General features: G+C 34.2%; 1 protein-coding gene across 1 annotated transcript; it reads left to right on the plus strand.

Moving 5' to 3' along the window:
• The first annotated feature begins 159 nt into the window (after nt 1–159).
• LOC138334628 (aminopeptidase Ey-like) lies at nt 160–26,396 on the plus strand. Its single transcript, XM_069283270.1, has 21 exons — nt 160–2,502; nt 6,846–7,362; nt 7,629–7,784; nt 10,302–10,419; nt 10,751–10,871; nt 11,614–11,768; nt 12,053–12,166; nt 12,444–12,578; nt 12,864–12,929; nt 13,260–13,325; nt 14,081–14,247; nt 14,634–14,731; nt 14,947–15,083; nt 17,371–17,426; nt 19,285–19,432; nt 20,077–20,150; nt 20,969–21,073; nt 21,328–21,492; nt 22,845–22,985; nt 23,175–23,256; nt 23,760–26,396. Exons 1-21 carry the CDS (start codon nt 2,208–2,210, stop codon nt 23,910–23,912), a joined length of 3,069 nt encoding a protein of 1,022 aa, XP_069139371.1. The 5' UTR covers nt 160–2,207; the 3' UTR covers nt 23,913–26,396.
• The last annotated feature ends 421 nt before the right edge of the window (nt 26,397–26,817 follow it).

The following is a 26,817-nucleotide window of genomic DNA, read 5'->3' on the forward strand; positions in this document are numbered from 1 at the left end:
GTTTATATTTATTCCATAAAGATATTGTTATTTTACATTTGCTGCGACCTACACTATAATATATGTTCCAGGTATGCAGATTTATCAGCTATACAACAGCTCTCATCGCGAGAGAAACTCAGGTTTAGTAAAATTCATTGAATCATGAAAAAATCTATATATAAAAATGTAACTGCATACCGTGCACCATTTGCTGTTTTGATTGCATAACAACAACAAAATAACGATATTATTCTTTCTTATTTTATTATATCTCGTACCCCTTCTGTGACCCCACGCGGAAAGTTGTACCTGGCGGACAGTTGATTTGTAACTTCATAACGATGTTGCATATTTTTCTACTTCTTGATAAGTAACGATCTTTCTAATGCTTCAAAGGGATAAACACTTCTCTGTTGTAACAGATCGGAATCGAGTTTATAACTTTAAGCATTGGGGGGAAATAGATTTTTTCGAGTGAATTTGAGCGCAACTTATGCAGGACACCATCTTTAAATAATGCGGAGGGAAAGTTTTATGAAAGACATCATTTTGATTGAGTAATAGCGAAAACTAATGGACGCTACGATTGGTATAGAGTAAATGTAACTAAGCATTCTCTTTTATAGGCATATATCTGCTGGTATCTGCTGATACATGAACGAAACATGAAACAGAGGTTGACGGTTTCTATATTGTAGAAGGTTGCAGTTGTAGTAGGTACTAGGTATTGCGTTACGTGCTTGTCTTCGTGTAAACACGAATGAAATACCGTAAATCAGTCTTGTAGCTTTGCATTGTGATTTGTGAGGGCAGAACACTTGTTGAATAGTCTTTGTCCTCACCATGAAAGGTGGGGACGTGATCGAGCATACATATAGTATTATGTTTGCCCGTCGTTCCTGATGTTATGTTTTGGCGAACTATTCTAGTCCTTAAAATATATCGTATGAGTCATCCTAGTAACCCAGAAGTCCCGAGTCAGATCCCTGGCAGAGGCAGTGATTATGTTTATATAAAATCATGTGCTCTGTTAATATGAGGATTGAACTTAAGAAGAACTCCTTAACCTCTGTTATTGAATTGTTGATGTTATATGGTGTGACATAGCTGATCTGATATCCTCGATAAAGCAAAAGATATGTCTATCCTCAATTACGATATCCTGTCTGGATTGTTCTCGAGGTTTCGGGTTTACGTTTTATGTCACTTGATTGTAGACTTTCTATGCACTTTATGACATAATTTTTATTCGCCTAATTAGTTTATTTTGACTTGTTAATTTTTGACATGGCATTGTATAATTGAATTACCTTTGTTTGTTTTGTATCTTTACATCGGTTTATAATTTCATTTTATTAGTTATAATTTGTTGGAAATTTACCGTTGTACACTCGTTTTAATCATGCAACGTTAAAGTCAATATCCTTGAATTTCATATGTTCATCAAAATGAGCAATGACTTTCCCTCCATATAGAATCAACATATTCCCAAGCTGTTCTTAGTCTGTGGTCAAACGTCTGACAAACCGCTGAGTCTCAACTTTTCAAGTCTTCTGTTAATATTGTTGAACATGATCGCTAACTGTTGTACGCAAAGAACACCTAATATACCAGGTACGAAAAAACAATATAATGATAATTCATGCAATGCAAATAATGCAAAAAACTATTTGTTCATGTGCCGCATTCAAACACAAGTACGCGTTTAGGTGTTACTCACAATTTGAAATATCTAGGTAGATTCAGGATACCAATTAAAAGTGTTCCTTCCATTTATTTGCTTTTGACATGCATGATTTAACAGCACTATCAAGATGGAGTAGACATTCATCTCAAGTTGAGAGCACGAGTATGGTAGCATATTTCTGCCATCGTGTTATTTTAGGTCGAGTTATATAACGTAACTTTGCAGAGATAATTATGTCGACCAGTCGAGTTATATCATGACTTGTTGAAATATTGATGTCGGCAAGTCAGCTTAAATTACGGGAATTCGACTTATATCCTGGCACATTGACTCACTTTAACACTTTATGTTATAGCTCGACTTGCCGACATACCTATCTGGTCACAGTCGAGTTACCGTAATTCGATCTTAACTAACTCGATGGCAGAAATATACCACCATACTACACGAGTATTTATACCGGTTATATACCCACGGAAGGTAACACCTAATGACATTTTTATGGGATCCTGACACAGGCGGCTAGGTCCGAGACGCAATGTTCGAAGGATCCACTGACAAATTCGACTTTTCTGATATAGAGAGTAAGAAGAAGATGGGTCGCAATGACGATGAAGCAGGATGTCGAATGTCCGGAGCATCCGGATTCCTTATGGTATTGTTAGCTATAGCTATTGCAGTGGGTGTCGGGCTTATCGTGCACTTTGCCGGGAATCAGAAGGAAATGAATTGCAACTGCAATTGTGGTCCAGCGGAGGGTGTGGCCACGATGGCCCCAGGGTTTCTGACCGAAACATGCAAGGCGTCAGCTGTTCTCGGAAACCAAGAGCTATGTAATTTTGTTTTCTTATTCCTTTAAGATATATATATATACCAAAACTTGCGACAAGTTTGACATGTTAGTTTCTCTTCAGTAATATATTGATGAATTAAGCTGTGAAAATGATTCAAATGAGAGACAAACATAATATGGTGGCTTATAATCATTAGTTACTACACAATAGTAAAGCACTGGAAAAATCTTTTATTTTATGCCTTATGTATGTTTAGATAGGAACATACCTTTATCTATCACTTTAAAATGATAACATGATCTGACCATATGTACCCATTTCACTGCACTGCAATTTAAATATCATTTTCGGCTCTTATTTATGCGTATTAAATCAGAGCTTGTGTATTGTAAATATTGTTGTTCTCAAAATGTTGGTAATTTTTTATAATTTGGAATAACTTATCAAAAGCATTTCTTGATTCGTGGGTATGAAAATTACTGCACATATAACTTAAATTTTTCTCTACTCTAAATTTTTGTTTTGGTAACATGTACATGTATATGTTTTGTTGTATACGTTTATTATGTTATAAGAAACGTTTTAAAAGTAAGATTATATTTCGTCTCCTTTTATTTTATTAGGAAACATCCGGAAATCTACCTTTTTCAACTAAAGCAATAACATGATTAAATATTGAAGGAAAATAAACACTTTTTGAAATAGCATAAAACTCTTTTTTCGATACTATACTGTACACGTTACATCGAGTCGTTTAGTAAGCAATGTGGTGTGTTGAATGTTTTCATGTCGAAGACGCTCGCCATTTAAAATTCATAACAGGTAGAGGTTAATTGAAACTTGATTCAATATATGTATTGTGATGTTAAAATATGAACTATGAACCTATACAGATTATATAAGTTTGCTGGAGGTTATTATTAGTTCTAGCGTTTGGTAACATAGATATATGTGTATATATAGCCATTTTTTATCGGGAAATCATTCAGAGACAGATAACCGTGCCTGTGAAAATTGCCACTTTGAAAGAACTTTGATAAGCTTTACCTGAAAAGGACACCATTTCAGTATTGTGTATATGTTTATGTTGGGCCATTCGTCAAGGTATGAACAAGGTCGTATTGCCGTGGTGCTCCAGGTTAAACCGATGGTGTGCCGTGTTAACGCATTCACATCAATTCTTCAGGGGAAGTTTTATATCTCTGATCACTAGATTAGTTACAGGTGAACATTGCAGTCCTCCGTTTCACAATCGTCAAAATAGGACACACTTGAACGAATTTGTGACCTTGGTATATTGAAAAGGTCAGGTCCCACGGATATGAAAGCAACTCTTTTTCGGGTCGATTTCAACTTTACATAGTTATAGGTCATAGGTCAATAACACTAAAATGTTGGCAGACTGTTAATCTATGCACTAAAAACGAAACTATTTTTTAAGAAAAAGATTAGTCGTAGGTATACTTCATAAAGCAACCAGGACGCGCCTTTTCTATTTCACATCCACAGTTCCATTCAAATCCACTACAATGCTTGGTATTCACATCGTGTAAGTCTATAAGCGACAAAATCCACGGGCACTATATCTTTATACATTATCTAAGGCAGTGGAAGTAATGTGTTACAGTCAAGATAAAATCATTTGTAATGGTAGGGTAAATATTTTTGAAATGTAAGCCAAAAAGTTTATTGGCCTCGCCATATATAACTACTATGTCTGTATAAATATATAATAAATACTGTAGGGGGAGATGAATATATAAATATATTATGAATACTGTAGGGAGAAATGAATATATAAATATATTATAAATACTGTAGGGGGAGATGAATATATAAATATATTATAAATACTCTAGGGGGAGATGCATATATAAATATATCATAAATATTGTAGGGTGAGATGAATATAAATATATTATAAATACTGTAGGGGAGACGAATATATTATAAATACTGTAGGGGGAGATGAATATATACGTATATTATTAATACTGCAGGGGGAGATGAATATATGAATATATTATAAATATTGTAGAGGGAGATGAATATATAAATATATTATAAATACTGTAGGGGGGAGATGGATATATAAATATATTATAAATACTGTAGATACTGGGAAGATGAATATATAAATATATTATAAATACTGTAGGGGGAGATGAATATATAAATATATTATAAATACTGTAGGGGAAGATGAATATATAAATATATTATAAATACTCTAGGGGGAGATGCATATATACATATATTATAAATACTGTAGTTGAAGATGAATATATAAATATAGTTTAGATACTGTAGGGGGAGATGAATATATAAATATATTATAAATACTGTAGAGGGAGATGCATATATAAATATATTGTAAATACTGTAGGGGGAGATGAATATATAAATATACTATAAATACTGAAGGGGGAGATGCATACAATGTATATAGATATATCATAAATACCGTAGGTGGAGATGCATATATAAATATAGTATAAATACTGTAGGGGGAGATGAATATATAAATATATTATAAATACTGTAGGGGGAGATCTATAGGGTGTACCTGAGGTGTAAATTAGAAAATAAATTGTAATCAACATCCCCATCGATAATTTACTTGCTCTTGTTATATAGAATTGAATTGGGTTTATGGGCAAGAACGTTGAGTTTACCAAAATAATAATGGAATATAACTTTAAAATGTGGAAAAGTGTGAAGAACTAAACATCCGACCCTCTCCGACCTACTGATAAGATGGAGAGATACTGTTACCTTTTGATCATGTCACAAAAATGACCTATTAACCTGACCAGTATTTATAGAAATGTCATGTATTCTATAAAAAAACACCAGGACAAAAAGTAAACTAAGCTGACTTAAGCTTTTTGCAGTACGCTCTGATACCAGTTTGTAGTTCTTTGTACCTTACAGAAAGGGTGTAGCAAAGCGTATCGGTGTATATAAACTGCTGACCTTGACATACGATACTCTACCCGCCTTAGGTGTAAACACTCGTCTGGGTACAATAAAGCAAAAATTAACATAAGGAGTAAACGTACACAAAATGTACATTTATCTTATATGTTGATAAAGCTCAAATTTAAACATTGTCAGTATAGTTGTCTTACATTTATCTAGTGGAATGGGGAAGAATAAACCTCATAGCAAGGTATCACTGGTAATGGAAAAAAGTTAACAAAAAGAATAAATCGGACTTTCTGTAGTTGTTTTGTTCGAATACTAGACAGGGGAGATAGAGCCTGATCTAATGAAAAAGAAGAAATGCGGTTTATTGAGATTAACATTTTACGTAAAGCTGGTAATTATTCAATGTACACCTTGACTATTGACCACATTCCTTAATATTTTCCAACATTTTTGTTGCTTTCTTCCTGCTGAAAAAAGTAAGAGGACAGTGTACTTTTCCTATTGTATTCCAATTCTGTAATATACAGGTTGGTCGTAGAAATGTAGTAGAACATAGAAAAATACCTATCCCAGTCGTATGCCCTGATTAGGAATCTAACCCGAGTTTGCGGCGTGAAAAACTACGGCTCTACCGGCATGTCCCGTCAGCGAGACTTGTTTGCCGCGCCGACTCATTCCTTTCATAAAATCAACAAAATGATGAGAGTAGTAAAATTCCTGTTTGATCAATGAATTTATTGTTTTTCCTTTAGAGTGCGCTTCTTCAGCCATCTCGCTATATCAATAGGAATACCTTACTTAATACCCACCAATAGAAAGTAGTCCCTGAGGCGTTTTTGACGCTGTCATGTAAACAATTTTAAGTGTTCTGCACTGAAATTAAATGCAAATTAGTCACATCGTTTCAAATGTGTCAAGGACGCAGATGAATTAATTTGGTTCATAATATATCTACTTATATCATACACGGTATCCCGTGGAGCTAAAATATATTTAATCTAAATCAGTCGCCTAATTCTCTTCACTTGATATTTCTCTACCAAAGTTGTATTATGCGATCGTCATGTTCATATGTTGATGATACCTAGATAGGACAAATGGCAATTTTAAGGCTGCCGTGTCAAAACACACGTCATGTTTACAATGTGAATAAGTTATTCGGATATGAATTGCATATTTTTACTGCATTTACCAGATTGTCGATCATCTAAAATCATCCGTCTCTCCGTATCTCTCCGTTAACAATATATCAGTATTTCATACTATGCTCGATCAATTTGAGAAATATAATGTATAAGACTAATGTATTTATTCGACTTAATCCCCGATGAAATGTTCAAAAACGTGTTAATTTGAACACCCCCCCCCCCCCAAAAAAAAAAAAGAAAAAAAAAACCGTTTACCCTTTTCAGTATATTTCATGTCGTTGTTACTGTATGTTTGTTATGAAGGCGGACTATGTCCAGCAGTGACCACGTCAAGGCAAATGACGACAACTACTGAAATGGGAACAACATCAGTTATGATGAAAACAACAAACACTCCTACGTCGCCTCCTGCGCGGATCACGGATACCCGTCTACCTACTTCAGTAAAACCCCTTCACTACGTTATACAACTGAGACCAGAGTTCTACAACAACAGACCAGAGACCTTCATATTCAATGGTACGGTAGCAATCACTGTAGAATGCCAGGATTCCACTAACAATATTACCCTCAACATCGCCCAACAGACCCTGACAGCTACCCCGACCGTGGAGGCACTGACTGTAGGTGAGGCATCCCCTGTGGTCCTCAGAACAACTAGAGACACGGTCAGACAATTTCTGGTCTTATCCTTAGACAAATCATTGGTCGCAGGGAGCCAATATATCGTTAGGATTGGATTTGAGGATGTGCTCTCCAATACAGTTCTTTTGGGCATGTATGTAAGCACATACAGAGATGAGGCTGCTAATATGACGAAGTAAGTAAATATCATGCTATGAGCAATGTAGCGAATTTCATAGGTGTCAATGGAACGTGTATCTGATTCATATGTCTCTAGATAGATGTATCTAGATCAACAACTGTTCTTTGTAGTAAATAAATTGTTCGAATTATGTTGAACTTTGTGTAGTACAATGTTCTGTCTATAAAGATGTTGTTTCGTATTCTTTCATATCTTTGAATATGATTTATATTTTTATGCATATGCTTATTGTATTGGATACATCATATGTCTTTGCAAAGGTATATGACAGTTACCCAGTGTGAGCCGACTTATGCCAGACATATCTTCCCCTGCTTTGATGAACCGGCAATGAAAGCTACGTTCGATATCACACTTGAGAGACAGACCCAGGTTATCAGTCTCTCAAACATGCCACTCACGAACTCAGTCACACTGTAAGTATACTCCACATTATCAACCTCTCACACATGTCACTCACGAACTCAGTCACACTGTAAGTATACTCCACATTATCAACCTCTCAAACATGCCACTCACGAACTCAGTCACACTGTAAGTATACTCCACATTATCAACCTCTCAAACATGTCACTCACGAACTCAGTCACACTGTAAGTATACTCCACATTATCAACCTCTCACACATGTCACTCACGAACTCAGTCACACTGTAAGTATACTCCACATTATCAACCTCTCACACATGTCACTCACGAACTCAGTCACACTGTAAGTATACTCCACATTATCAACCTCTCAAACATGTCACTCACGACCTCAGTCACACTGTAAGTATACTCCACATTATCAACCTCTCAAACATGCCACTCACGAACTCAGTCACACTGTAAGTATAATATATAAATACTACCTGCATTAGAGGGTGACAGTGCCTAGTGTCACCCCGAGGATATCACTGTCATCCGAGGCGAAGCCGAGGGTGACAGTGATATTCCGAGGGGTGACACTAGGCACTGTCACCCTCTAATGCAGGTAGTATTTATTTTATTATACTAAAAGTCTAGAAACAAAACTAGTTTTCAAGTATTTGCAATCTATTGAAACATTTAACTGATTTTAGCAAAAGTCGAACAGTCACCGTCGGCAGTAGAATAGCATATTAGCTTATACTAAGTAGCGTTAACTATCATTGCATTATAAAAAAGAAAACTCACAATAAGCATTTAGTGAAAATTCTCGTTGTTTTGTCTCCTGCGTTTGTAAAAATCTCAACGTTTTTGTAAATCTCGTAAATCTCAATGAATTTTGGTTTCGTCCCGTCGTCTGTTCACAACATTAGCAACGTCACGAAAACGCTTGAAATCGAATGTCTTTCGTTCACCTAATCACCGACGAGTTCATAAAATCCAACATATAGCGCTTTGATGGTAAGCGAAAAGGCGTGAACGGAAAGCTCCGTCCTTAATATGAAAAACAATTATTGACAAATAGACTTATTTGGCAAAACTATTACTAAATAGCTCCAGATAAATTTTGAAGCGTCGCTTCAGAAAACAAAGATGGCGTCGAAAAAAGAAACGAGTGCGCATCTTTTTCGGGCGGTTAATATTTTGCACTGTCAAAAATACACTATCACCCGTTGCTAGGGGGTTGCTACGAACGTGTCTATTGTTTCTTGTTGTTCTAATGTTACCTGCCGTGTGATAGTGTAAAATACCAAATATCTCTCGACCAATTAGAATGCAGGATTCTCACTTGAGGTATAATAATCTACATTATCAACATCTCAAACATGCCACTCACGAACTCAGTCACACTGTAAGTATACTCAACATTATCAACCTCTCACACATGTCACTCACGACCTCAGTCACATTGTAAGTATACTCTACATTATCAACCTCTCAAACATGTCACTCACAAACTCTGTCACACTGTAAGTATACTCCACATTATCAACCTCTCAAACATGTCACTCACGAACTCTGTCACACTGTAAGTATACTCCACATTATCAACCTCTCACACATGCCACTCACGAACTCAGTCACACTGTAAGTATACTCCACATTATCAACCTCTCACACATGTCACTCACGAACTCAGTCACACTGTAAGTATACTCCACATTATCAACCTCTCACGCATGTCACTCACGAACTCAGTCACACTGTAAGTATACTCCACATTATCAACCTCTCACACATGTCACTCACGAACTCAGTCACACTGTAAGTATACTCCACATTATCAACCTCTCAAACATGTCACTCACGACCTCAGTCACACTGTAGGTATACTCCACATTATCAACCTCTCACACATGTCACTCACGACCTCAGTCACACTGTAAGTATACTCCACATTATCAACCTCTCACACATGTCACTCACGACCTCAGTCACACTGTAAGTATACTCCACATAATCAGCCTCTCACACGTCACTCACGACCTCAGTCACACTGTAAGTATACTCCACATAATCAGCCTCTCACACATGCTGTTCACGACCTCAGTCACACTGTAAGTATACTCCACATAATCAGCCTCTCACACATGTAACTCTCTCAAACATGCCACTCACGAATTCAGTCTCAATTTACATATAACCACACAGTATCAACCTCTCATTTTGTCATTCCAGTTTAGACGATTACAATGTGGATTTTTTCAACACTTAATAATCGATCTTAATTTTATTGTTTACGAAAGTATGAACGTAGTTGACAACGAACCTATTCTGTGGTACGTGTAAATTCCATAGATATGTTCGCTGCCATTTGAACTCATACTACTGTATACTTAACTAAATGAAGATCATCCTTATATTTAATTTCTATTTTGATTTTAGACAGAATAAATCTGGTAAAGTTCTACAGTCACAAAGGTTGCTAGACTAAACAGACTGCGTATATGCTAATGTATATGCAATCACACTTCACTTTACAGAAGAAGAGAACGATGTTTATAAATTAATTTTTCATTGCAGTGGAGACGGATACATCGCTGACCACTTTAATGTGTCAGTCACAATGCCTACATATCTTGTTGCCTTCGTCGTTGGCGAACTGGAAAGTGTGAAGCAATTGTCGACCAATAATGTTCTGGTGAGGTTTGGAAAACAACATTACTAAATGATTGGATAATAAACATTATTTGATGTTTTGTAGTTAGCATAGGGGCTAACGCTTGTTTAAAAGAAGGAAAATGCTTTGTTGTGGATAATTATATTAAGAATACGTCACGAAGGAGTCGTGCGGTATTTACTTTTCACAGTCACGCTGAAAATTATGCGATATGGCATATTATAAAAATCCAAAGAGACGCAAAATAAGAGATGAAATGAATTAATTTGTGTTAAATATTACGAATTGATACAATATGGACGCATCAGCAAATATGATCACGCTTGTGTCATTGGCATGTATTCTGTTTCAGTTTGGAATATATACCACGCCAGCCAATATCAATCAGACCGACTTTGCTCTGCAACTTGGAATTTCACTTCTCGATGGATTTGAGGAGTACTTCAACATTTCATTTTCACTTCCAAAACTTGGTAAAACATTTTTGTTTGTTTCTATGTAATTGAAATGTTAATCGTTACGATTGTTGTTGTCGTGCGTTTTCTCTTTAGCGTAGTAAACACACTACTGTTTACGGCTTTCAATAACCAATGTCACCAATGTAATGATAATTAACTAAAGCATGGTACGGTGCTTATGGTTGTAATGCATATGATAAAATTTAGATGTTTATCAAGATCAACGGTAAAATCAAATATTCTGGGTTTGAATCGGGGGGAAAACACACGTGAAGAGATAGACACATGTTCACCTTATCGAAAGGCACATAAAATCAAAAATCTTCTCAATGGCCATAGCTTGCCAATTCGATTGTAGTTCTTTCATATGCGAGTGGCTTTCGGGGTTTTCTTAAATTAACAAAATGCGATCTTCATAGAAAAACGAGTAATAACAAAACAAAAAAAAAAAAAAAAAAAAAAAACGTTATCCAAACCAAACAAAAAGATTTTACGACTGAAGGTATACTAAAGCACAGTCTACAGAATAATATAAGTCACTGAACATGTCTTACAATAATGTGTCCAAGATAAACTGAGTATTCATCAACGGTACAGCAGCATGTCATCTAGACCTAAACTGTGTCGGTCAATAGTTGACATCTACCACAGAAACTACCGAGGGCTATTCCTAGAAAAACGAATCAAAAGGAGTGCGAAAGAACTACATTGTAAATGATATCAGTTTGTCAATAACATTTATTTCTCTAATATCCAGATAATGTGGGTCTTCCCGATTTTGTGTACGGTGCCATGGAGAACTGGGGATTAATGACATACCGGGAAGCCTTCCTCCTGTACTCCAGAGGTGTTACTACTACTCGTGATATGGAGTATGCAGCCGAGGTCTTGTCACACGAAATTGTCCACTCTGTAAGTATCAACAGACATCATTATCATCAAACAAAAGTTGTTCTTTCATCTTATAAAACAATTTGCCATTAGTAAAACTTATATTAAGTTTGAATGTTACCTTGTATAGAAAAGCATACGTATCGTACGTTACAAATAGTTAAAGCTTTCGGCTCGGCAAAACCCTTGTCATAAAACAGTTTTTAACGTTGTAAAAAGTATCCGTTCTTTATTATATTCATAATTTCATAAACCAAAAAGATATTGAAATTAATGTTTAATATTTGAAATTTTATGATTTTCAGTGGTTTGGGAACCTTGTGTCGCCGGCATGGTGGGATGATATTTGGTTGAATGAAGGATTTGCTACATTCCTGTCATTCTTCGGGTTAGATCTCGTAGCCCCTGAGTGGGACATGGTAAGTATACCTTATATAACTGTTTTGGCCTGGCAGGGAAAGCACTATTGCCATATTGTATTGTCAAGGGATGGAATAATGCCCGAGCGGAAGACCATAAGACATGTGACCTCTATCTATAATAAACTCGGCTATTGTGGTAAAATTTATAATACATGTACACAATATTGACAAATACTATAAATATGTTTACAAATATTAAATGACAAATCACTTCATCGTGAACTGCAGTTTGTTTATACTGGTTTTATGTACAACCTGATGGAATGATTTGTAGATGGACCTGGTCAACCTTTATATAATACAGCCGGTGATGGATGTGGACAGTGTTGAGACTGTTACTCCTATATACCGACAGGCCTATACCCCTGACGAGATTTTAGCCCTGTTTGAAATAATTACTTACTACAAGGTAAGTTTACATTGGCCAAAGTCAACCTTTCTAACGATAAGATGTAATTATCCATATGCTCTAGATTGTTCAAGTGTGATTCATGGTGATTTGTTTTTGGTTTGATAGCAGGTGCTACTTTTTATCGTAATCGTTGTTTTTCTATGAAAATAACAATTCTACATATGGAAAAATGAACACAAAATATGAATTCGAGTGTACCAAACATCATGTATCTGACAAACACACTGTGTCTCTTTCGTCTCTTGGCCGAACAAAATATATCAAAGTTTTTAACCTATTCAGGGATGTGCGGTGATACGTATGATGTGGTTTTTCCTGGGACCGGAAACATTCAGGAAGGGATTGCAGGTGTGTTAGTACTGTTTCTGAAACAATGTGGTCTTTAACATCCGTGTCATCACTAGTGAATCATGGAAGTTCGCAATTATGGCTGGTCATTATTTAATTTAAAAAATATCGTACTGAAGAAAATCCAAAGATTTCTGGTGAAAACATAGTATTTCAAAATTCAAAACATTATCTATTTAAGAGATCAGGACGTAAAATAGGACCCTAAAATCTTAATACAGACCATGGTACATAGTTCTGATAACGAACAGTCAGGAAATGATATTGACATGTGTCATTATGATATCAGAATAAGTAAAAAGAGCAATCATTTGTTCATTGACATCCTAGGGATACCTGCGAGGAAATGCTTATGGAAATGGTGCCCATGACGATCTTTGGGCTGCCCTGCAAACGGTATGCTGTGTTGTTTTGTGTTGTTGGTTTTTTTTCTCGCGAAAATAAATAAATCTTCTTTCGTTATTATGACGACCTAATCATGCAACGTCCATTGTGCTAGCTAGTTATTAATAAAGGTTAATATATTTAGGCACATTTTTGTCCAATTGTGTAATATTTGAAGATGATTCAAAATATAGAATTAAAATCCAATATATACTAGTAACTATTGATTCGGTTACTGGTTATCAACGTGTGTGCATTGTATATGCCTCTGTTATTTTACTCTATTTACAGATACATAGTCTACTTACAAATTAAGATTTTTGTATCACTTTAAAGATGCTCCACCGCCGATTGAGCATAAATGATATTCTTCATTAGAACAATAATTGGTGTTTAATTGTGTATACATATGTCTAATTAACACAGAAAATAGTATAAAACAATATGATTTTGCCTTTGATGCATGCGCAATTAGTATTTCTTTCCATATAGGATATAGTACCACGGAATTTTTCGGGATGCAATTAATTATATTTTATGTTTTTAACTTGAAGTAAAATTAAAAGCTCAAACTTTTCAATGGTGGTAATGCTAAATACTAAATCGTTTGCTCCTGTTTTGATAGTGAAAAAATACCATTTGTCAGCGCTGGGGCATCTTTAAGGAAAACAATCATTCTAAATTTGAAAAAGAAACAAAAATACAAAGATACGTTTTTTTTCCATTCGAATCAGTAATACCTTACAAAGTCGTGTTTATGTCCACAGCAAGCAACTATGGACGGTAAAACGGATTTCGATATAAAGGATGTGATGGACTCCTGGATATTACAAACAAACTACCCAGTGGTGACGGTGAGGAGAGTCAATGGTGGTCTCTACCTCAGCCAGAGACGATTTCTTCTGCAGTCCGACAATACCACAGACTTTGCAGGGTCAGGTTTAGTTTGTTATTTACTATCAATGGCTAAGGTCACTTATGTGAGAAACGCCAGAAATCCTGTCATTCTCGACGAACAGCCGTTAGAGTTACCTCAGTTTCGATAAAAATAGGAAAATATCAGCCATTGATTGATACTTTATTGTTGGTTAATTAAAGGTAATAACGAATGGTTAGGTAGTAGTATGTAGTTTCTGTGGATATGGATTTCTGGCGTTTTGTAAAATACCATTTAATATATATCCAGACTACATGATCAGATAGAGTGTTTTAAAGGCATATTTGGACAACATATGGTGTCTACAACATGAAGATAAATGCTTTGCCCTCTTATTACCAATCAAATTAATATTAAATTGTTTAATCCCATTATACATGTAGGTACAGCTGGAATATTCCATTTACATACACGACAAACCAGGAACAGAATTTTAATCAAACTTCCGACAATGTTGTTTGGATGGCGCCCAACACTCAAGGTAGGTCTTGACATGGGGAATGTTTACCAATGATTATATCAGAGCAAGTATATTTTCTTTCTGTTATGAAGACTTTTGCGTAGTGTCATTCATGCATCAAATGAATATGAGCGAGTATCTTTGTGTCAATTAATTTGTTTTAATTGTTCTCTTAAAGAAGTGCATTACTCTAAACGTTCACTACAGAAGTGAACAAGCATAATGATGTGTTTCAGTATTCGCTACCGATGCCAGTATCAGTAAAACGAGCGGATGGGTGATTGGAAACATACAACATTTTGGTTACTTCCGAGTGAACTACGAGCAGGAGAACTGGAATGCTCTGATCACTCAGCTTAAGACTGATTTTACGGTATATTTTCTTTTATTAAAAAAACAATATATAAAAACAGACCAAATAGATAAGATATAGAAGAAACATAAGAACAGACTATAGAAGAAACATAAAAACAGGCCATATAGGTAAGATATGGAAAAACATAAAAACAGGCCATATAGGTAAGATATGGAAGAAACATAAAAACAGGCCATATAGATAAGATATGGAAGAAACATAAAAACAGGCCATATAGGTAAGATATGGAAGAAATATAAGAACAGGCCATATAGGTAAGATATGGAAGAAAAATAAAAAACAGGCCATGTAGATAAGATATGGAAGAAACATAAAAACAGGCCATATAGGTAAGATATGGAAGAAACATAAAAACAGGCCATATAGGTAAGATATGGAAAAACATAAAAACAGGCCATATAGGTAAGATATGGAAGAAAAATAAAAAACAGGCCATGTAGATAAGATATGGAAGAAACATAAAAACAGGCCATATAGGTAAGATATGGAAAAACATAAAAACAGGCCATATAGGTAAGATATGGAAGAAACATAAAAACAGGCCATATAGATAAGATATGGAAGAAACATAAAAACAGGCCATATAGGTAAGATATGGAAAAACATAAAAACAGCCCATATAGGTAAGATATGGAAGAAACATAAAAACAAGCCATATAGGTAAGATATGGAGAAACATAAAAACAAGCCATATAGGTAAGATATGGATGAAACATAAAAACAGGCCATATAGGTAAGATATGGAAGAAATATAAGAAAGGCCAATAGATATGGAGAAAAACAGGCCATATAGATAAGATATGGAAGAAATATAAAAACATGCCATTTAGATAAGATATGGAAAAACATAAAAACAGGCCATATAGGTAAGATATGGAAGAAACATAAAAACAGGCCATATAGGTAAGATATGGAAGAAATATAAGAACAGACCATATGGATAAGATATGGAAGAAATATAAGAACAGGTCATATAGATAAGAATAAGATATGGAAGAAAATAAAAACAGGCCATATAGGTAAGATATGGAAGAAATATAAGAACAGACCATATGGATAAGATATGGAAGAAAATATAAGAACAGGTCATATAGATAAGATATGGAAGAAAATAAGACAGGCATGTAGATAAAAATATAAGAACAGCATGTAGAAAAGATATGGAAGAAAAACAGGCCATATAGATAAGATATGGAAGAAATATAAGAACAGGCCATGTAGATAAGATATTGAAGAAACATAAGATCAGGTCATATAGATAAGATATGGAAGAAGATAAGATATGGAAGAAATATAAGAACAGGCCATATAGATAAGATATGGAAGAAATATAAGAACAGGCCATATGGATAAGATATGGAAGAAACATAAGATCAGGTCATATAGATAAGATATGGAAGAAATATAAGAACAGACCATATGGATAAGATATGGAAGAAAAAGCAGGCCATATAGATAAGATATGGAAGAAATATAAGAACAGGTCATAATAGGCATAGATAAGATATGGAAAAACATTAGAACAGCCCATATAGATAAGATATGGATGAAACATATAAAACAGGCCATATAGATAAGATATGGAAGAAATATAAGATCAGGTCATATAGATAAGATATGGAAGAAATATAAGAACAGACCATATGGATAAGATATGGAAGAAAAAGCAGGCCATATAGATAAGATATGGAAGAAATATAAGAACAGGTCATATAGGTAAGATATGGAAAAACATTAGAACAGCCCATATAGATAAGATATGGATGAAACATAAAAACAGGCCATATAGATAAGATATGGAAGAAATATAAGAACAGGCCATATAGATAAGATATGGAAGAAATATAAGAACAGACCATATGGATAAGATATGGAAGAAAAAACAGGCCATATAGATAAGATATGGAAGAAATATAAAAAATATAAAAACATTAGACACATGCCATTTAGATAAGATATGGAAAAACATAAAAACAGTCCATATAGATAAGATATGGAAGAAATATAAGAACAGGCCATGTAGATAAGATATGGAAGAAAAAACAGGCCATATAGATAAGATATGGAAGAAATATAAAAACAGGCTATATAGATTAGATATATCAAACCTTAAGAAAGCATATTTGAAAAATAAATGGGATTTATTTTCTCACATCGGAAGAATAGAAATGTCTTCTCTTTTGTTATTTGCCACACACACACATATATATATAATCACACTGAAAAACACTACGTGCGCGAACAAACTATAAGTATCGGCTTTATCCGCCATTTACTATTCCAGAAAATACACGTGGTCAACAGAGGGACACTTATAACAGACGTGTGGGCTCTTTTTAAGTAAGTCGTTTGAATATTAATTCCCAATATGAGAAAATTACTAGATGTTTCTACACATTTTCCTACATTACTAAACAATGTCATCTTAATGTGATTTTGGAAAGTTTGTTTTACCATACTACTGAATCTTTATGGAAGCTTGTGTGAAGTAATATATCATTCCATCATACATTTTAATCTTAATAAAGCTGGTTTTTACGGCGGCGTATTAAGGCCACTAAAAACTAAAAAAATTTATTCATCTTGTACGTACAAGTTATTATCTTGTACGTACAAGATAGTATCTTGTACGTACAACTTAGTATCTTGTACGTACAACTTAGTATCTTGTATGTACAACTTAATATCTTGTACGTACAACTTAGTATCTTGTACGTACAAGATAGTATCTTGCACGTACAACTAAGTATCTTGTACGTAAAACTTAGTATCTTGTACGTACAAGTTACTATCTTGTACGTACAAGTTACTATCTTGTACGTACAAGATAGTATCTTGTACGTACAACTAAGTATCTTGTACGTACAACTTAGTATCTTGTACGTACAAGTTAGTATATTGTTGAAACTCTCGGTATTAAAGGCTGTGACTGGTTTACTGTCACAATAGCATCGCATGAAGCTATACGTATATTACGTACCCTTTGTTTAAGCCAAATGGAAAAAAAGAATACCTTGCGACATTTTGTGGAGTTGTGATGCTGTGATAAGTTTCCGAACATATACATGTATAACGGAGTATTAACTATGATCATCATTTGGACAATAATTGATGTGTGTATATATGTCTAATAAACACAAAAACACATACGAAATAATTTGTTTTGCTTTTGTTGTCAGTGCAATCAGTAACTCGTTCGAATTAGGGCATAATACCTAGGTTTTTTATTTTTCAGATGCAGTTAATTATTTTCAATACTACTATTCTGAAGTAAAATAAATGCTCCAACATTTCCAATAATGGCACCTCGAAAGGAACTATACAGTGTCAGTTTCAAAATAATGCAAGTGACTATACAGTTTCAACTCATAACCCGGCAATTTCAAATTACGATTATGAAAAAGATATTGTCCTCATTGATATATATTTATATTTTTAATATTGTCAAATAAGTTAATAAACCTGTGATCGTGCTTGAAGCAATGCAAAGTAGACAGACTATCTTCAATTACGAAAAATATCAGGCGGGTGACTCAATCCTGCGGTGATGAACAGCAGTTCAACTCAACTTGCATGTACAAGATACTAAGTTGTACGTACAAGATACTATCTTGTACGTACTTAGTATCTTGTACGTACAACTTAGTATCTTGTACGTACAAGATACTAAGTTGTACGTACACGATACTAAGTTGTACGTACACGATACTATCTTGTACCTACATGTACAAGATACTAAGTTGTACGTACAAGATACTAAGTTGTACGTAAACGATACTATCTTGTACGTACAAGATACTAAGTTGTACGTACAAGATACTTACTTGTACGTACAAGATACTAACTTGTACGTACAAGATAATAACTTGTACGTACAAGATACTAAGTTGTACGTACAAGATACTATCTTGTATGTACAAGATACTAATTATAAGTTGTACGAACAAGATACTAAGTTGTACGTACAAGATACTATCTTGTACGTACAAGATACTAACTTATACGTACAAGATACTAACTTGTACGTACAAGATAAATAAAATTTTGTAGTGGCCCTAATACGCCGGCGTAGGTTTTTTGTATAGTTTTCAGTTTAATTATCTGTTTTGTTTTCGTTAAAATGTGACCATGCAGTATCTACAAATTAGAGAGTTCTTTCAAGATCTTCATCAAGTAATAATACTATCCGTTGTGACAGGGCTGGACAGGCTGACCTTGTGACCGCGTGGGACATATTGACTTACCTACGGCACGAGACGGAATACATTCCCTGGGCATATGCCTCAAGTGAACTTGTGTTCCCTAGTACCATGCTTGTTAGTCGTCCAGCGTATGGGAATTTCGAGGTAAGTGTACAGTACGTGTATACATCAGGATTCAGATCCTTAATTAGTGTGATGAATTTTATTTAGAACATAATTAGTCTACGCGATAATTTTAGAACTCATTTACGATGAGCTACATTGGCAATGCAGCGTTGATTACAATCTTTGCATGGATATGAATTTATATTATTTTGTATATTTTCATATTTTCATTATTTTCATACCTATAAAGAAACTTTCGGTATGATACTGAAAAATGAAATGTATTGTAAATGCAAATTTTGAAAGCGAGTCTATATACATGTAATTACCGCAACCAGCTTGCCAAGCTGCAATTGTTTCAAATATTAATGATAAGATTTAACTTATTCCTTCATCATAACAACAAATAAAAAACATTCATAATTGTTCTATATCTGCTAATTGACATTCCATTGCCATTTTTTCATTTTTCATTATATTTTTTAACTCTTCCATTTACTCGTTGATTTTTTTTCTATTGAATTTATTTTTGTGATAATCACTCAACATTGAAACACACGTTTACAATTTATTTAATTTGTACCCTGATATCAGAAGAAAAAACAATTAAAAAATACAACCAAAATTTAATCATATTGTGACAAGCAACCCACCGACTCACTACATTACATTTTCGTGTTTAGAAATTCATGCAGAACCTTCTAGAAGGGCGCTCTCTGAATGCCTCTTTGTACGACAACCGTCCAACTCAGGAAAGGTAAAACATAGCAGAGAATTTATTCGTTTGGATATCAGGAAAATATTTAATTATTTGGCATTGAATTAAGTGGATTCCAAAAATGTGAGATGTAATGTATATTATTGATAGACTTATCATCGCAATAGTGCAGGGAATGGAGGTAGCTAGCGTAAATAAATAGTGTCGGCTATCGCTGTTATTTATGTAGCTATTTAGACTTCGAATTAATTAGTCCCTTGCCGTTGAAACCGGAGGAGACTATAGTGCTTGTTCCCGTCTGTCTGTCTGTCTGTCTGAAAACACATCAACAGAATTTGTTCAAACGTCATACAATGAAAGCATAACAAAGCAATAATAACTTGCCATAGATTAGAAGATGTAATTGACGGTAGAGCAGGGGGCGTGCACGCAACACTTACTGTAAGCTTAGCTTGTTTCATAGATTTGGAGGACGAAATACATTAACAACTTTCGGTTGACCATTGAGATATCGGCAACATTTGGTTTTATTATTTTTACGTCCTATTAACAGCCAGGGTCATGTAAGGACGTGCCAGGTTTGTTGGTGGAGGAAAGCCGGAGTACCCGGAGAAAAACCACCGACCAGCGGTCAGTACCTGGCAACTGCCCCACTTGGGATTCGAACCCGCATCCCAGAGGTGGAGGGCTTGTGGTAATATGTCGGGACATCTTAACCACTCGGCCACCGCGGCCCCGATATCGGCAACAATATTTCTTGTGTCAATATGATGATATTTCATTGCCCAGAAAACATATATGTACTTCCCATTCAATTTAAAAAAATGAACTCTTATTTTCGTTTTGTTTTGTTTCAGATCTCTTACCGGGTTAATGTTTGGGCTATCATGTAAATATGGAGTCAACGATTGTGCCAACAAAGCTATAGAATTCTTTAATGACTGGAAAACGACTGGGAAATTGTAAGTATTGTCGAATATTACACAGTGTGTGGACATTAACATGTATTTTCACAATAAGCTTTCGTTATCGTTATTCAGCTCTAGGAAGATTTATCAGTTGTATATAGCAATTAATTAATTCATTTGTTCTTTCATTTCAATCAGCTACCACTGTGTGGCTAGAAACTGCAAACTAACCTCCTCCGACGTCAGGTCGCGTCTTCCGAGTATGGCCTTAAAACCTTTGTGATGTCTGAGTTTCATTCTTGTTGTAGAATTCCCCCTGATATCAAGCCAGCAGTATATTGTAAGGCTGTAAATGAAGGTGGCGAGCAGGAATGGGACCATATGTACGATATGTACGTTAACGGACCGGTGACGGAAAAGGCTGGCGCTTTACAATCACTCGGTTGTACAAGTCGTTTGTGGATAATTAGCAGGTAATTGGCGCTTTACAATTACTCGGTTGTACAAGTCGTTTGTGGATAATTAGCAGGAAACTGGCGCTATACAATCACTCGGTTGTACAAGTCGTTTGTGGATAATTAGCAGTAAACTGGCGCTATACAATCACTCGGTTGTACAAGTCGTTTGTGGATAATTACCAGGTAACTAGGCTTTTACTGTCGACATGTTGTAAAAATCGTTCGTGGATAATTAGTAGGTAACTTAGGGATTTCCCCTAAGTTGTACAAGTCGTTCGTAAATAATTATCAGTAAAATCATATTTCATTTAAATCATAAAGATAATAAATCAAAATTTACTCATATAAATGATATGTCTTAAATATTTTAAAAACATGATTTTTAATAGTGAGAAGGAACGTATCCAAAATGAACGTTTCGCAATCAAAAACCAGTACACTAGAAGATACACTGTATATATTCGGTCATTTTCGCAAGGATGATAAGATGGACACATAATAAAATATCAATTTGGTAATATTAAAATAGAAAAACTGTAATTTTGTTCCATTTTCCCAATTATGAGTGTTCAGGACAATTGACAGATATGCAGTAATCGTGGAGAATACCTACCCCAAAAATGATAAGAATAGACCGTCATATTCTATTTTTGGAACACAAAACGGAAGCTGATCGAAAGCGAGATGCAGACTTGCTTACACGAAAAGAAATATCAGTTTTTCACATTTTAAGATAATTTTCTAATTAACGATGGTTGACATATGAAGCCATGTTTGTTGATATTCGTTATAAAACAATTTGCATTTAGCGCGAGAATGATAAGTCAAAAGTCAAACGTGACTTTTCATTCGACGAGGCACCGCAAAGAGAGTGACTTGACTTATTTTATATATGTACACCACGCAAGTTTAAACTTGGAAGTTGCTCCTGTCTCTTGCATTTAAGTGATCCATTAATATTTACCTTCTTTCCAAATCGCGCACGTTACTGACACTTTTCGTACTCTGTTTTCTATCGGAATTCGTTTGTGTTCGCTTAACGCACGTTTTTGACCCACCATTTTATTTACATTAATCTAATTTATGCAGTGCATTGTGGGAGGTCACTAAAGTTCAACACTACTATTTTTATCACACACAGTCTACAAAATTCGACCGGGCCGGTTCAAAATACCGAAAGATGGAATTTCCATTATAATTTTTTATTTGACACATTTGCAAAATAACTGATATAAATTACTTAGTAAGGTATCTGACACGTCTTAAATTTGTATTTTACTCAAATTTCCAAGGTTATTTAGGTTAATGTCCCTTTAACGTGCTGTGAATAACGTGAATTATTTAATAGTTTTGTTCTTATTTTTCAGATACCTGGAATATATTGTGGACACTTCTAAAATTAGAAAACAAGATGCTCCAAGTGCTTTGATCTCTCTGCTCGGAAATACAGATGCATTCTATCCCACATTCGAGTTCATTCTGAAAAAGTGGGAATTCATTGTTACCGAGTAAGTATTACAAATTCCAATGTAATGTGAGATAACGAAAAATATATCCTTAAACAATAGTTTTATTATCATGATTGGTCATTTTTAAATATCATATTTTACCAAACACCATGAAATGTTAAGATAAAAGTGACATTTTATGCTCAAGTAACAGAATGTTATGATACAAAATCATATTTTTGTCTCTAGTTACGGAATGGACGTAAACTCATTGAATAATATCGTGGTCAATGCAGCGAGAGGGATGTATACGGAGTACGACATGAAAAAGGTATTGATCGCATCCAAAGGGGATTATTTATTACAAGTTACCTATAATATCGCATTCCTAAAGGCATTTATACTTATAAGTGTAATAAAGAATTTGTAAAATAACGCCAAGTAGATTTATGCAGAAAGATAATAGAGAAGACAGATGATATGGATATAATTATATGAACGCAAACGATTTCAGCTGGTATTAGACAAAATTATTTAGCATTTCAGAAACATCGTGTAGATATTGCGTTCGTGGCGAAACGCTGAGATCATTAGGTGTCCTAATTACATAAAAGGCAACTGTTCTTGTAATTGTAATGCTTATCGAATAATGACACTGTCATTTATGAATGAAATAAAACCTAACGACCTTTTGATTCGGTCACTATGGCATTATACAACCCCTGTGTAATATGTAACACATTTAATTTAATTCGACCATTTATAGAGGTTTACTTATTTTCGGTTAGCCATTTTATATTTCCATATTCCATAATTTATGTCTTATACTTACAGATAGAAAACTGGAGAGACGAGATTCATCCTGAAGACGGCCCTACTGTTTACGGGTTTCCAGTGGCACTAAGTAGGATCTCCGTCAACAAGGAATGGCACGACAACTATTACGACAGAGTGGCAGGCTGGCTCGAGAACTACGTAGGGCCATGAAGATTCTGTACCAATCACACTTTTCATATGATGTTTTGTAATTTACATAAATCTGATGAATGTCAAAGGAAGAAATCACAATTGAGAGAAGATAAACATAAACATTGGTTCAATGATATTTGTAAGCAAAAGTATAAATACAATAGGTCTGTATACAATTGTTTTGTTTTGGAATGGGGGGCATTATTAGAAACAATGAAAAATGGTTTTATAATGGAAGCGAATTACAAATTGTTGACTGATTCAATTATCTTGGAATGCTTTTCAATTATAATGGGAAATCTTATGTTACTCAAAAACATGTTACTGAACAAGGCAATAAGGCTTATTATGCAATCAATAGTTAGTTCAAAAATTATCATTTTAACGTAAGTACACATTGTTCTGTATTTGACACATACATGTATGTAAATAGTATATTGAGTTATAGTGCAAAAGTTTGGGGTTTTCATAAAGCCTTATATATAGAAAAAGGTTCATTTAAATTTTTGTAAAAGAAAACAAAACTAGGGGTAAAAAAGAACACGTGTGATAATTAAGTATATTGTGAACTCGAAAGATTGTCAATGTCAACATTTAGGAAATTGCGTGTAATTAAGTACTGGCTTAAGATTCGTAACTCAAATAACTGTGTAATAAGAACTTGCTGCGAAGACAGAATACGATCTGTTGTCAGTTGGATTTTAAACATACGGGGGAATTAGATAAATTAGGATTAACATATCTCTAGAATGATACGACAGTAGATGATAAAGTTTCTTATACAATTATTGAGTATAGATTTAATGATGTTTATAGGCAAGCACTAGTTTTAAGTATACAAGCGATATCGAAGGGGTTTCTTTATAGATATCGTGTAGATAAATACACTCTTCAATATTTTTTTAATGAAATCAATCAGTAATGTACATAAGAAGAATATTGCACGTCTAAGACTAAGTTTACATAACTTAAATATTGAACAAGGGAGATATAGGAACCGTCAGGGAATTCAAAGGTTGTACTTATGATATTGAAGATGAATCTCACTTTATGCATTTGTTACTCTGATTTTAAAAAATATATTAAATCATATTGTTATAGACGTCCTACTTTCATCAATCCAGAGTATAGGGGAATTAAACAGCTTAGGAAAATATGTAGATTCGGCTTCCAAGCTATGAGATGATTTAATTAATATTGCAAGGTTTTATAAGGTGAATTATAAAATTATTGATATTATATCTTATGAAATATATATACACAATTAATCATACAATGTACCTGTTTTGTGATGCAAAATGTAGTTATATGCTTGTCCAGTACTGTCTGCATTGTTATATTGTATATGTTTATGTCAACTCTCCGATGTTGTAAAAAACAAGGAAATAAAATAATCTGAATATGAATAAAGGATTCAAAATATGGCACCTTCAGGTCATATCATTTTATCTTCGTCTCAATGAATCATTAGTTTTATTGCCTTTTATTAAAGATTTCAAAACTGTATTGATTGACAAAAAATGAATGTTCATCAGAAATTGTTTGATTTCATCGATTGAAGAAAAACATCATTATTATACGTTCTGAAAATGCTTGTTTCCTTAGATTATATCTTAAGCAGAATCAATCATTAAACTGTACATGATATATAGTCATACGTAGCTAGATTTATATCGATATATATATATACATTATCTTTGCAATATGAACGTGGCATTACAATAACAGATGTTGATATTCTATTAAATAAAAGGCGAAAATCTTAGATTTAGCCTAAATAACTCTTCGTTTCGACCAATAAGGCATAATTAAGGAGTTATTGCGTCAGTCATTTGTGTTTTGTTATTCCAATATTCGTTGTTGACAGATTTATTTTATAAAAGTTTTGGTAAATATGTATTGTTCGTATATATTTTTTCAATTCCACACAATTATTATTCACTTGTATATATTTTTGTAGAACTTTGAAATTAGGGCGCAACTGCAATTAATTATTGGAACTATAAAAGTTCTTTTTCTTTTTGCTGTTATTGTCGTGATTTTCGAATTTCGCCTCTCCATGCTTAATCCAATGCTCTTGCATAAAACTTCATAAAAAATCATAAATTTCAAATTAAAATATTTAAATACATCTTGAAATATGTCTGTTACGAAATAAACAAATTAATACATATGGCTATGTTTGTGTTATGGGTGTGTTTCAATCACATATGAGTTAGAGTATGGACGTTATACATAAACATAATTTAGAATTGATATATTGTACCCTGCTGTAAGCATACATCTTTCCTACAATTATTCATATACCAACTGAAAATGGCAGTTAGATAGGATGCCAAGTACACTCGCCAATTTTGTTACTAGTTGTCTCCCTTGAAACATAATCGCAATACGTTCATAACGTACCTTCTTATACTAGTGTATAGTAAATATCTGTATTTTAATCAGATTGGCACAATAAGAACTTTGCATATCAAATAAAAATACATTTCATACTCATTATTTTATTGTACATTGTAATTTTCTACATTTGTCAAAGTAGATAAACTGTCATATACTTGCGTATAATCAAACATGGTAACGGTAGGCTATTCTCTCCCAAACAAACACAGATAATTATAAACATACTGAAATTCCAAAACAATAGTTACAACACAAACACAAGATATGTATTATCATGGCAACAGAGGTACTGATATTTACAAAATTTGCTGAATGATTTGATACTCGAGTAACGTATGTCCCGATATCTGTCTTTTTGTGTGTGCCAAGTCCGATGTTGACCTGGAAAATTTATCATTTTAGTAGTTTTAGATAAGTCAAATTTGGATAGAAACCGCAAACTGACAATTAGCCATAATTTTCAGGTTAGATAACGACTCTCGGGTGGTCAAATCGCCATGTCGTCCAATCACGTGGGCAT

This window comes from Argopecten irradians, chromosome 1 (assembly GCF_041381155.1).
Source record: "Argopecten irradians isolate NY chromosome 1, Ai_NY, whole genome shotgun sequence".
In the NCBI taxonomy this organism is placed as follows: domain Eukaryota; kingdom Metazoa; phylum Mollusca; class Bivalvia; order Pectinida; family Pectinidae; genus Argopecten; species Argopecten irradians.

Bases quoted from the DNA above. Each gene is read 5' to 3' on its own strand.
- LOC138334628 (XM_069283270.1), top strand. From the start codon at position 2,208: ATGTTCGAAGGATCCACTGACAAATTCGACTTTTCTGATATAGAGAGT. The intron at 2,503-6,845 runs GTAATTTTGTTT...TTTGTTATGAAG, and splicing joins TCTCGGAAACCAAGAGCTAT to GCGGACTATGTCCAGCAGTG. The intron at 21,074-21,327 runs GTAAGTATTGTC...TTCTTGTTGTAG, and splicing joins TGGAAAACGACTGGGAAATT to AATTCCCCCTGATATCAAGC.